The sequence below is a fragment of the Diceros bicornis genome, chromosome 18 (assembly GCF_020826845.1).
Source record: "Diceros bicornis minor isolate mBicDic1 chromosome 18, mDicBic1.mat.cur, whole genome shotgun sequence".
Lineage (NCBI taxonomy): Eukaryota > Metazoa > Chordata > Mammalia > Perissodactyla > Rhinocerotidae > Diceros > Diceros bicornis.
In genome coordinates this window covers 26,761,721-26,775,437 of record NC_080757.1, presented here as the reverse complement: position 1 = coordinate 26,775,437, position 13,717 = coordinate 26,761,721, and the positions used below count along the sequence as shown (strand labels likewise).

The following is a 13,717-nucleotide window of genomic DNA, read 5'->3' as shown; positions in this document are numbered from 1 at the left end:
ACTCACCAAACTAGATAACGTTGAGGAGGGTTGTTACTACTCAGTAAATGTGGGTGGCCTTAGAGGTGAATTAATTAATAACCAAAGGACAAAAGAAAATATTTTTTACTTTTAACACTCATAAAACACTAAGGGTTTATATGTTTAACTACTATTAAAAGAGAGAACACATCTGTATGTGTCTATCAACTTCAGCTCATTAACACAACTTAAAAAAAATCATTACAATCAACTGAAAAGTTTGCTAGCACTCAATAAAAAGAGTTTTAAACAAGAATACAAGCCTGTAATATATTTAGTTAACCACCAAGTTAAGATAGGGGAGGTGGAGAATTATTATTCTTCAGATTTCAAATAAAATACAATAGCCGAATTCAATAACCCAGAATTTCACAGATTTTTTTGTCTTTTAATTGCAGTAGAGTCCATTTTTGAAATGCCACTTGATCTTACTATAGGATTAGTACACGAGTAGCAGCCAAATGTCATCTTTCATCAAGATGTAGAACCACATACACTGAAAGCACATTTTCTCCAAAAACAATTGTACTATTTAGGGTTAATAGTTTAAAAGGTCACATAGTTTCTAAACATTATGTTCTGAAAACAGAAACATATATTTTATATAAAATTAAAATAATTTCTATTTCACAAATGTTGCTCTATTCCTACCTTATTCTAGTAACTGATTTGCGATTGTATTTTTATAGTAATGATTATAAACTACTAAAATTTAAAAATTACCTTCTTTTCAGAAATATATTTTAACATTCAAGACTATAATACAAAAGAAAATAATATTTATAAATGCATGGGGGAAAAAAACAAAACCCAGTTGGTTTCTTACCAGCAAGATTTGCATGCAAGTGTAACATATTTTTCCACGTTTATAATCACTCCTTCTAAATGTTTATGAATGTAGACTTTTAAAAATCTGATTTATCTGAAGATAACAGGATTTTATAATAAGCTATTACTATGTATATATTCTAATATATACTTTGAGATTTCCTGTATTTTTCATATTTATAAGAAAATATTAATAAAATTTGATATTATTCACATTATTGTCACTTGTAACCATCATAGTCAATAAATTTTTTTAAATTTCCCCAAATATGTAAAGTCCTGTTGATTCCTTCTACGAGCAAGCCTCTGCCTTAAAAAGAAATTATTAATCTTCTAATTTAGGTTATAACAAATGTCATTTAAAAAAAGAAACATATTATGAACAGAACAGTATAAAGAAATATATCATTTACTTATCAAACAAACATGTTGATTAAGAGATAACAAGAGAACTCCTTAGAACCTCAATTTTCCCTTCAGGTTTGATACATGAATAATGTTTGAATTAACAGGTTTTAACAAGTTACTCATTGTTTTTTTGAAAAAAAAAATTAACCTGAAATAACCTCAATTTCTAGAATTCCAAATTAACAACATCTAAGGCTAAGTACATTTTGGCTGATCTTGATCACAAATATACTCTTAGTCTGCCCATCCTCTGCAGAAAAAGGACATTACATGCATCACAAGTTCTTCTTACCTGGCCCTCTCCAACTGTTTCAGTGTCGATTACTGTGATGATGCCTGGGACCAAAGGACTCCGCCTTGAATTACTATGCACAGCAACATCATCTTCTGTCACACCTGAGGGCAGCGTGCCTGTCAGCTGAGTCACCACTTTCCCAACCATTGTCAGGCCAGTTTTCAATGTCTATGCAACGAAAGGTAAAATGTGTGACTTCACATTAGTTTTCGGATTCTAAACAGAAATAATGCATTTTGTTAAGTCTCCTACCCATTAAATTCTCTATTCTTTTACAAGCTTATATGTAACAGTGAACTGCCACAGAAATTCAGTCTGACTTTTCATATGACCTTAAATTTTAGTTAGAAAATCAGTATTAGTTTGTGTAAATGGAATCAGTAGAGTCCTCAAAGTCAGCATGATGAGAGTAAAGCTATAGACAAATAATTAAAGATCTTTGTTTCACATGAAGGTATGATTATATTTTTATTAAAAATATTTCCTTTTTCCCCTCTCCTTAATGCATATAACTTAAAATATGTGACAGTAAGAAGTAGGAACTATGTGATGTTCTACTTTTTGAAATATTATAAATCGAATTTTAAATCTGTTTTTTAGCACGAAAAAGACAAGACACTGGGGCCGGCCCCGGTGGCTTATCGGTTAAGTGCACGTGCTCCGCTACTGGCGGCCCGGGCTCGGATCCTGGGTGTGCACCGACGCACCGCTTCTCCGGCCATGCTGAGGCCGCATCCCACATACAGCAACTAGAAGGATGTGTAACTATGACATACAACTACCTACTGGGGCTTTGGAGAAAAAAAAGGAGGAGGACTGGCAATAGATGTTAGCTCAGAGCCTGTCTTCCTCAGCAAAAAGAGGAGGATTAGCATGGATGTTAGCTCAGGGCTGACCTTCCTCACACAAAAAAAAAGACAAGACACTGGAAGAATCCCTATGTGAAAAAGACTATGCTTCCAAAGTAAATCTATAATATGCTGTTATATAATACTGTACATCAAGATTTGGCATATGGAAAATACAGTCTCCATCCAAGACACTTATTACTAGGTGAATGAAATACCATATAAAACTAGCTAAAAAGGTTCTTTTCTCTTTGGTTACAGAAAACAATTCAATGTAATGCTTCTAATATACTATTTCAATTAAAGACAACTTAAATGTAATTTTATAATTACATTTTAGTTCCATTTCATTCAAAGCAAATAGATAAAACTAACTCACGTGTACTTTTTCTTTTATGTGAATCTCATTATCTGATTATTCTCATTTGCATTAACAAACAATAATGTTAAAGTAACTTTTTTTTGTCTGAAAGGGAAGAAAACTTAAGACAAACAGAAAATTATGTGATTCATAAACACTGAAAAAAGATCTAATCATCAGAGCCTCAAAATAAGTAGTCTAGATTACATGGACACATCAAAAATTATATATAATATAACAGACACACATTCAGAAATAATTTTTTTGAATTCTCATACTATGAGGAAAAGTTTTTATTAAAATACTTCAAATTAATCTTCAGTAAGGTGACTCTCTCTTTTTAAAATAATTACAGGAAAATATGCTCACCTATATTCTGGCATATGCTATAGCTAAATTTTAAAATGTAAATTATTATATACACAGTATTTCAAATATTAATTTATAAATGGTAGACAAAGAATGTTGTTTATAAAGACCTAAATGTGATTTGAGCAATTAAGTTGAAATTTAAAAAAGGAAAGTATTTTCCAAAGAAATTTTTCATTAAAATGCCATATAACTAACACTAGTGATACATATATTATTTTACTGTAGCTATGTTCCCTGGAACCTTTACTATGAACTCAAGATTGGTCAAGATCTTAACATAAATGATCTCTATAGACGTCCTCAAACACCTCAGCAGTTTATAGAAGAGAAAATTGATGCTACAGAAGTTAAGTAAAACAGCAGCTAAAACAGCTAGCCGAGACAAAGCCAGAATTCAAAACTACGACTGTCTATCGCCAAAGGCTGATTTTAACCACTATTCAGTATTGCCTTGTAATCTCTTCCTGTTACTACTTGTGATGTCACACTTCATGAATTCAGAACACAGATTTATACTGGGGGGGGAGGGGAGGAAAAATGAAGGCCATAATAGTGTATCCTAATAAATACTTAAATAAAATGACGAGCAAAGTCATTTGCTGAATTCAAGCAAAAAGATGTAACTTACAGCTGATTGAAACCAAGAAAAAACCACAAATCAATTGTAACTGTTTTGTTTAGTGCTAAAAACTCAAACTGCAGTGATTATAAAACACATTAGCGTTCCTCAATTAGCAGCCAAACATTTGTTTCAATAATTCACAAGAAATGACTTACAACAAGTCTGCTAGAGTGTTGTCAAGAAAGCCTCTGAAGGACCAACAAAATCAGGCGCCACAGTGTATTGATGTCAAAAGCTGGCCAGGAAGCCTGATTAACCTCTGAGATGCCTCAGCTGATGTTCTTACTCCATTAATGCTAATGGAGATGCTCCCACTTAAACAGAGCTATCCCTTCATCACAGGAGTGCCTTTCAGGTTTAAAGTCTTCGGTTGTATATTCTCCCCATTTGCCCTTGAGCCTATTATTTCACGCTCTTATACCAATGAATAGGAATAAAACTGAAATAATTGGAGCACACAGAAAGCGGGAAGTCATGTACCAAAGCAAACCACAAGATAAAGGGAAAAGTTACTCTAAGAGAACTAGGAAAAAAACTCCAGAAAGAGGTGGAAAACAGAGTAGCATATTTCATAGTCCAAGGTTCACATTACATGAAGAGTTAGTGATATTTCTCGTAAAAAAACCCTTCAGACTATTGGTAGGGTCATCTTATTAGGATGGACAAAAACGTAAACCCAAAATTTAACAATTATCAAATCTGCACTTTGTGTAATAAGTGACAAGATCATATTATCTATCCCAGCTCATTAACTTTCAAAATAAGGTCTAAGCAGGCGGTGGTAGGGGAGCTGGAAGTTTTCGGCATTAGTGAAGCCTCTAGAAGAAATTTGTTTCCACATTAAAATCAAACATATTGATGAGCACAGTTGTCCAGAAGTAACGTATAATGGTGTTATCTAATAGTTTTCACATACCACATTTAGATACCTAAATCACCTCACAGTAATCAGTCCTTTCACTAGATTTTAGTAGAAAGGGTATGTGCATACCTGATGATTTCCTCAAATACATACAAAAAGGATGAAGGCTAAGCAAAAATTAGGAAAAAAAAATTCTAATTTGGCCAATTGGAGATGTTAAATTAGACTGACTGTCCTCACAATCTGAGATATCTAAATTAAAAAGTTCACTATATTTCCAACTAATCTTAACAAGAGTATTCACAGAACTAAACTGTGTCAATAAGAGAGCTGAACATCAGACTATAACAAATGTGTCTGATAATCCATTATGACCAAAAATTCAAATGAGCATGGTACTTATTCTGTTCTATTGCAGACAGATTTGCCAAAGGGTCACTAGTCATCTTTAACCTTTCTCATGCCATATCAGTTGTCCTCCCTATCCATTAGTGCTAATGGTGCTACTCTCACAAAAGCTGTTAGTTGTCATTAAGAAGTTATCAGATAACAAGAGAAAACACAGGCATTTTTATTAAATCAATTTACCACACTGGGGTTAAAACACATTAAAAGGAAGAATCAAATAGGACAGTTATAAGGTAACTAGAAAATATGGACCAAGATTTTACAAATGTGTCAAAATAATCCAATTTGAACAATTTCAACGTTAAATTTTTCCGTTGTCACTACCAGAGGATTCATCACTATTATATTCTTTATGAGGAACGCCAAATAAATTATTTGGAAAATCAAGGGGAAAAAGTATAGAAATTAATTTTAAGTGCTATTTGAAAATCCAGAAATTGCAAAAAAGATTATTTCCTCTAAGGAGATCCAAGTACATACACAATCAATATATTTATACTGAAACCTGTATACTGAGATAGAAAAAGAATAAAAAATTTAATAATTAATCTTCTGTATAACAAAGTAGTTAACCTCTATGAAGCCACGTGAGCTGTCACCCGAGAAGGAACAATATTAATGTTACTCTTTCAGAGAAAATGATTTAGCAATGAAATACATGTGAATTTATTTTAAGATCAGTATTTTCTTAAGGAGCACATACTACATGGCTTTTTAAGTATTTTCCATGTTATATCTCAAAAAATATATTACCTAGAAATGATAAAATGGTAAGAAATAATAAGTAATTTTATTTTCTATTTTCAATAGTGACAGGCTAGGTAAATCAGATCAATCCTACCAATAAAAACAAGTGGGAAAACTGGGGAGAATTTTTTTTTTTAATTCTGCTGAAGGTATTGAATATTTAATGATAATAAAGATTACTAGGTCCAAATCCAAGAAAACAAGGAAATCCAGACATGTGAGGTGGGTATTTAGGCCTAGATGCATTTGATGATCCTAGAGAGGGCTTCTAAGAGCCTGAACAATGCTTCTGATAGACTCGTGGAACTAGGTGGTCATGTTTAAGGGGGCCTACCTGGTGACTTTCCTTCAATGCTTTGAGTTGGAACATACAGAGAGAGACAATAGAAATAAGAGTGAACCTGTAGTAATCAGGCTCTCACAGCTATTTCAGGTGAACTTTATTTAAATAATTTAATCTCAGTTCCTGAAATTGAATTAAAATGATCCAAGACTGACAGTGCCCCAGAACTCTGGTATCATCTCAAATTCAAAATCATTTCTAAAGATTTTTTTTTTTTGCTGAAGAAGATTTGCCCTGAGCTAATATCGGTTGTCAATCTTCCTCTTCTTTTGCTTGAGGAAGATTAGCCCTGAGCTAACATCTGTGCCAATCTTCCTCTATTTTGTATGTCGGGTGCCACCACAGCATGGCTGATGAGTGGTGTAGGTCTGCGCCCGGGATCTGAACACACGAACCCAGGCCACTGAAGTGGAGTGTGCCAAACTCAACCACTATGCCACAAGGCCGGCCCCACCAAAGATTTTTTAAATAAATTCTGGCCAAAAAGGAGTCAAACATCATAAATGAGAACCAGCAGAAACAACAAACAACAAAAAAACAACAAACAACAAAAACAGACCCAAAAGGGAGCCAGATATTGAAGTTATCAGAAACAGACTTTAAAACTATTATCTTTACTGTGTTTAAACAGTTTGGTAAGTTGAGAAAAATGGAATTCTAGAGAACCATAAACTATCACTATTTACTAAAAGATTATATCAATGCATATATGTTCAATTTTATCAAACCTTTTTTGTGCATATATCGAGAAAATCATACCATTTTTCTCCTTTATTCTGTTAATGTGGCAAATTACACTCACTGATTTTGAGTAATAAACCAGCCATATTGTGGAATTATCCCAACTGGATTGTGACACATTATCCTTACTATATATTGTTCCATTTTTATCTATCAGTATTTTGTTTAGGATTTTTCATATCTACGTTCATGAGTAAGATAGGACTACAGTTTTCTTTTTTCATAAAGCTCTTATCAAGTTTCAGTATCAAGGTGATCTTGCATCATAAAACAAGATTAGGCATAATCTGACTCTTTTTTTATTCTATGGAAGAGTCTTTGTAATATTGCCATTGTTTATTCTTAAATGTTAGAATTCTCTGGAGAAGGTTTCTAGGTCTGAAGATATCTTTATGAGATTTTTCTTTTCTTAGTAAACTTTTATATTCCCTTATACAGCAAAGTACAGGAATTATAAGTGTATATCATAATGAATTTTCACAAGTGAACACACTAATAGGAGTATAATCCATAATGCAATAGTAACAAAGACAAAAGAATATATTCATAATTATCCTACTTAATTAGAGAAGTCATTTTGATGTACTTACCATGGAAAACTGCAACTGCTTTACACCTCAAAAGGCTAATTTACCCACAAAGTTTCTAATATCCAATAACTTACTAGGAGAAATTATCATTTGGGGAGGAAAAGCATCCCAACTTTCCAATCTTTCCTATATAAAATACCCACACCTTTGAAATGAGATCAAGGATCATTCTCCTTCTGGAAGGATTTTAGGAAAATAATGAGAGTATTTTAAAAGAATCTCAAAATATTCATGCTCTCTAACTCAGGAGTCCATAAGTACACAAACGTTATATAAATATAAGAAAAGTATTTCAAAAACACTTCATGACATTTAAATTAAGTATAAGTTAAAAGAGCAGGGTACAATATATGATTGGATTAAACGTGTTAAAACTATCAAGAAACAGGTGACTTTTATATTCATGGTTATATTTTTCCTTCATTTTATAAATTTATAAACAAGAACAGGAATCAGCATTAAAATCAGGCAAAAACAATTAAACAAAAATTAAACATTAACCACTTTATTCCAGAGTTAATGGCAGAATTTTATATATTGCCAGAGCTAACAATGAATTTCAATCAATACCAATTCCATTGGTAACCAATGGACTATTGGAAATTGACTGGATTAAGGTGTTGTCATCAACATAATGTCTTCGAGTTTAAATGTGGAAGACAAGTATATTCCCAACAGTTCACAATACTGTGGTACAGAAAAGTGAGGAGTTCGGATTTGTTCTTTTCAAAGCATATTAAGTTGAGCCTCATCCCAGCATGTCCACTTTCAGTTATCAGTTAAAACAGCTAAACAGTTACCGAATGAAGCAGGTCACTTTCCTTTTATGCAGGCACACAAACACATAATTAATTATAGCACAGAAGAGCTGAAAAATTTTCCTCCATCACATATCTGAAAATTATTCAAATGATAATACAATGAGCTAGCTTGACGAAAGTGTATAACACAGATAAGTCTAAAAGGAATCTAATACTTGAGAACTAGGTCTCATTGGTATATTTTGTGGATCTATTATAAACTAACTGAATAATAACACAATGCTGCCTAATTACTCTGTCTCAGCTTTCTCTTCACTGAAATAACCATCATAATTTTTGCATACACAATGGAGAAAATTAAGCAATTTTTATAAAGATTTCTGAAATCTAAAATATAGTGTTGTAAGCATAAAGACATTCAGTATTTCCCTTGAGTGAAAAATATGTAATACTTCGCTCATCAAACCAAGGAACACATTCCAAAGCACATCATTTGTGATCAATCTTGAAGTATTTTTGTATTTCTTTTACATAAAACAATGTGACCTTTGATGCCCTCCCTGTGGTTTGCTTTAAACTGTTGTTCTTTTCTGAATAGTTGTGCTTTCCATTACATGGTGTCATTTAGATTCACTATGTCATCCCTATTATTAGAATTGTTTCGTTGTATACTTCACAATTCAAAAGGATAGTGATTATAAGAATACCTTATAATCAGCATAAAGTTTACCAGCCATCATCAAAATAACCCTCTCACACACACAAAAAGAACTCACTTGACAAACATGCAGGGGGCAGCCCCGTGACATGAAAGAATCTTTGAATGTGCCAGGGGTTTGACTCGAGTTTTCTTAAGGAATAATATTCTTTTTATGTCAAGAAGATTCATAAATGTCCAAAGATGCAAAGAGATGTCAGTATAGGTAGAACAATGCAAATCACAGAAAAAGAAACCAGAAGTCACTACTTAAACCATGTAAACCTTCTTTTGAAAGTGGTATTAATTAGATAACAGACTTGAATCTCGATAACCGACTTAAATATTTAAAATTGGATAAATACAAACCCTATAATCATTACAATATAAAATATTATTTATGAATCTTAAGAGACTAAATACCTAATCATTTAGTCACGAATTCTCATGAGTGACAAAATAATTCTGACTGATTTCTTAAGTTTATCCCACATTTGTGAATGGAAAGGGAAGGGACAATCTCAATACAATACAGGAGAGAAACTTGATAATTACTGCACATAATCACAAGCCTCAGAGACTACCGGATACTCACTTTAGCCGCACTAATGACTGTGGCAGTATAAGACTGAATGTTGTCTCCACAGGCTCCACCACGGGACTGATGACATCGAATCAACTGGAAAAAGAGAGACAGAGAGAGAGAGAAACCAGAAAGTCATTTCTATTAAACTGTTTAAGTCTACAGGCTATTAGGATAGAGCTTATTTACCATGCATAATGATGGTGGTAGGTGGGAATGTTTGCATTAGTGTATTTCAGACAAACAGCTAAAAGCCCTGCTGAGACACTTTTTCCCCTTTTTATAATCTGTTGGTGCCACTCAGGCAGTTTCGTGCTCAAATACGATTTTTAATTACAAGATGAACAGTCTTTAAGAATTCATAAACTCTGAAATGGTAGGATTTGGGATCTGGCAGCCTTTCCACAAATAAATTTTAAAAACATAATCAAAGGATTTAGACATGACTTCCTAACATTAAATATTTAACATGCTAGCAAATTGGAGGTTTTGTCCTCTTAATTCCTACATAAAGATTGTAAAAGGAAACTTAAAAAAAACACACAAAAGAATGTGCCATATTTCCATTTTCAATTGTGTCAGTGGAAAAGTGGTACAAATTATGCATAAAATAACTATGACACATATAGTAGCTGTCCACTTCAGAGGGCTTACTAGTTTCACCATTAGAATGAAAAAGACATGCCCTTATTCATGCCTGACATAAATAAATCAACCTGCCAATTGTCAAAGTGAGTCACTAGTTTGACATGCATGATTCTCTCATGTGCTGAGCAAGAAACCAGGATTAAATTCTCCACTGCTCCTACATTTCCTAAATTTAGTTAAAAAAAAAATCATTAGCCAGACTTTTACATTTAAAATTTTTTTAAAATAAAATGGCAGTAGAGTATTAGAACAGCTCTATATTGTGATATAAATTATTAAAAGCCTATAGAATTCAGAAAAAAAATCTACCTCTCCCAAAACATAAAAAAAAATGCCTTGTATAATTTAAAACCAGGTCATTTGATAAAAATTAATATGTAAATCTTTCATTTTTTATTCTAAAATCAAAATTTTTTCCATCACTGATATGGAAGTAAAAGACAATCCATCCAAGCAATGATAATATGCTATAATGGAATATCTGTAAGTCAGATATGAGATGTCAAGCTGCCACACTGAAGGGTTGCTTAAGTAGATTTCAAGGTCAGTGGTGAGGAATTTTCCGAATGGCATAGGATCAACAAAGGTAGTTTCACATAGGGGAAAATAGGGAGTTTGAAAAGTGCATTTTCACTAATAAAAATAATCTCTCTCAATCACTCACTCACTCCTTCATTCATTCACAAACACACATTCAAAGAGTTATGCAAATTATCCCCCTGCTGCCTTGTGCTGCACGTGCAAGACAAGATGTTATCTTAAAAATACTATCATCTTTACACTGCTTCAGGTAATTAAAATAATCAAGGATAAATATGTGAAAAAAGCAATACTATTACTTTCTCAATTCAACTAAAACTGTATCAGCATTTTTACATAAACATAACTAAGACAGAAACTTTTGTTTAAAACTTAGACTCATTAGAAAATGACATTTGCATCTCAGTTCATCAAAATTAAAGATAAATCAAAAATTCCTGTAGCACAAAACTCTATCAAATGGACTAATTTCCAGGAAATATTGGTAAGTGAAAAAAGCAATGTATAAAATAGCATATATATTACGTTATCTTTCGGAAAATAAAGGGAAATATATATAACATATAATGAAATATATATGCATAAAAATAAAACAAATATAAAAACAAATGTATTATGTTTCAAATGAAAACTTTAACAACAATAAAGGAAGGCAAAAAGAGAGCAATGAGGACAAACTAATCAAAATAATGTATGAATACAGCATTTGACTGCACACCTTCAGTTTTAGGCACAGATGGGAGAGAAGAGAATTGCAAGAAAATCCTGAACTCTTTTTATTTGGTTTGATTTTTGTAGTGGTATGAGCAAGCAATTCTGCAACTACTTTCTGTATTATAGGATTGAACAAATGAAGTGAATGTGCTGATGTCAGGGCCTCCTATGCAAAAACACAGTACATATTAAATAGGAAATGGGGATGAAAAGAAAGAATCCCGTGGAAGGATCAATGTAAATTCTTCATTTCCAAAACATGTATGTGTATATGTGTATATATAGGTACACATGTGTGTGTGTGTATATATATGTGTGTAGTATTTATGTGTATATAGAAGTATATATGTATATATAATATGCATACATTTCCAAACTTTCTTCATTGAAAGGGTCTAGAAGCAAAAACATCCCAGTAACAATGAGCACACCTACCAGACAAAGCTTACTATCTAATACTATTGCCCACTAAAAGGAACCAGGAGAATCAGAAGTAGCAGATCTCCAAGGCTGAAACAGGGCAAGTACAAGATGAACTTGGACATGTTTTATGATAGCAAGTAAGGAAATAGTAAAAAAAAAAAAAAAAAAAAAAAAAATTTGAGGAAGGCATGTCACAACATCACAAGAACCAGCCTAAAGGGGCTCTCACTGATCAGCTCTGGAACAATTTAAAAACAAAATAAAGACAGAAAAAAATGAAAAGCCATTGAAAAAACAGAAATCCGTAAGTCCATGTCAAAAATGTAGATATAGAAAAATAGAAAAGAAGGGAAAGTTCTTGATTATAATAGCAAGTCAAGTGCTTACTGGTAAAAGTAGAGAGTGAAGGTGGAAAATCATTATTTTGCAATCCTCTTAGTAAAGACTGGTTTAGGCAAGAATCATCAATGGATGCTAAAATTAGGCTAAAATGTTGATGAAAAGCAGGATATGTGCACAGTCTTTCCAAATTACTTACTAGTTACAAGGGGAAAAAATAGTGATTATTCAGTGCAGAAATTGGACAAGACCTTAACAAAATTAGCATCACCAATAAAGGACAGATGTATATCATGTGCCTCCAGATGTGATGCCGTGAGAAGCACAGAACAATCCTCATGTAGTATTCCAGCCAGAAATACATAACCTGAATATAATCAAGAGAAAACATCAAAAACTCAAAAATCATCCTATTAAAAAAAAAAGAGTAGAGGGTAGAGATAGGGGGTTGCGTTGTACAAAATTATCAATGTTGTAAAAGACGAAGGAAGACTGTGTAACGTTCTATATGAAAAGAGTCGAAAGAGACATTCCAACAAAATATCATATCTGATCCTAGATTGGATCCTCCACTACAGGAAAAAAAATTTCTACAAATGACATGATATGGTTAATTAACAAAACTGGTATATGGATTATAAATTAGATAAAAGTACTTTATCAATATTAAATTGGCCAATAACTTAAGAATTTAGGGGTAATGTGATACATGCAACTTACTCTGAAGCGGTTCAGAGGTCAATCTGAGTAAAGGGTACATGAGTGTGCTTTGTGCTATTTGTACTATATTGATTCTTGCAAGTTTTCTGTAAGTTTTCCGGGTTAAAAGTATATTAAAAAGGGGCATTGAAAAACAAACCCAATCAAGATATTTGGCCTCTTACTTAAAATTTTTGTTAAAGAGCATTTTCACTAAAGAGACTGTTACTTCAAAATTTAAATTTTGCAATTCCACACTCCGCCCAAAAGCCAAAACAATCAGAAACTGTTAATTAACACTAGCTCTTATGTAAATACTATGGAAAGACATTTATCTGGAAATAATTCTTCCAAAGGATGGTACAACCATCTGATTAGTAAACTCTTTAAACTTTCTGGTCTCTGTATGTAACACTAGATATTACTGACACATATCTCCACAAAAGCAAGACAAGTGGCATACATCCAGGCTATGCATCTATGAAGGGAGCTCCTTCTGCTAGAAAACAATATTTAACTATTTGTATAACACCTACAATTCTAAATGGGTAGTTTACCACGTGAGAATACATCTACAAGAGCCAAAGGACAATTTATGCATCTTCTTGAATGTCTCCAGTATGCAAGGAAATCTATTACAGGTGTAAACATTAGAAGATACCATTACGTCACCGCAGTGAATTGTATGCCTCTTGTCTTTTTTGAAAAGAGAATCAAGAAATCAAAAGAAAGAACAGGATGGAGCATCAATACGGCATTCAGTAAGATGCAAAATATCTACCTGTGGCAGACAGAATTTTGGAAAAAGCATCAAAGAATTCATCTAGAAAAATAACTTTCTTCAGTAGTTTCCGGATTTTGTGAATT

At 32.7% G+C, this 13,717-nt stretch overlaps 1 protein-coding gene across 7 annotated transcripts in view; it reads right to left on the bottom strand.

Moving 5' to 3' along the window:
- The window catches only part of BCAS3 (BCAS3 microtubule associated cell migration factor), a 559,119-nt gene that overhangs the window by 399,083 nt on the left and 146,319 nt on the right, over positions 1–13,717 (bottom strand). For all 7 annotated transcript variants that reach the window (XM_058560481.1, XM_058560485.1, XM_058560483.1 and 4 more), the window contains exons 11-12: positions 9,500–9,583; positions 1,550–1,720 (exon numbers count right to left, since the gene is read on the bottom strand). In XM_058560481.1, the coding sequence (XP_058416464.1) occupies positions 1,550–1,720; positions 9,500–9,583 (255 nt within the window). The remainder of the gene's footprint in view (positions 1–1,549; positions 1,721–9,499; positions 9,584–13,717) is intronic.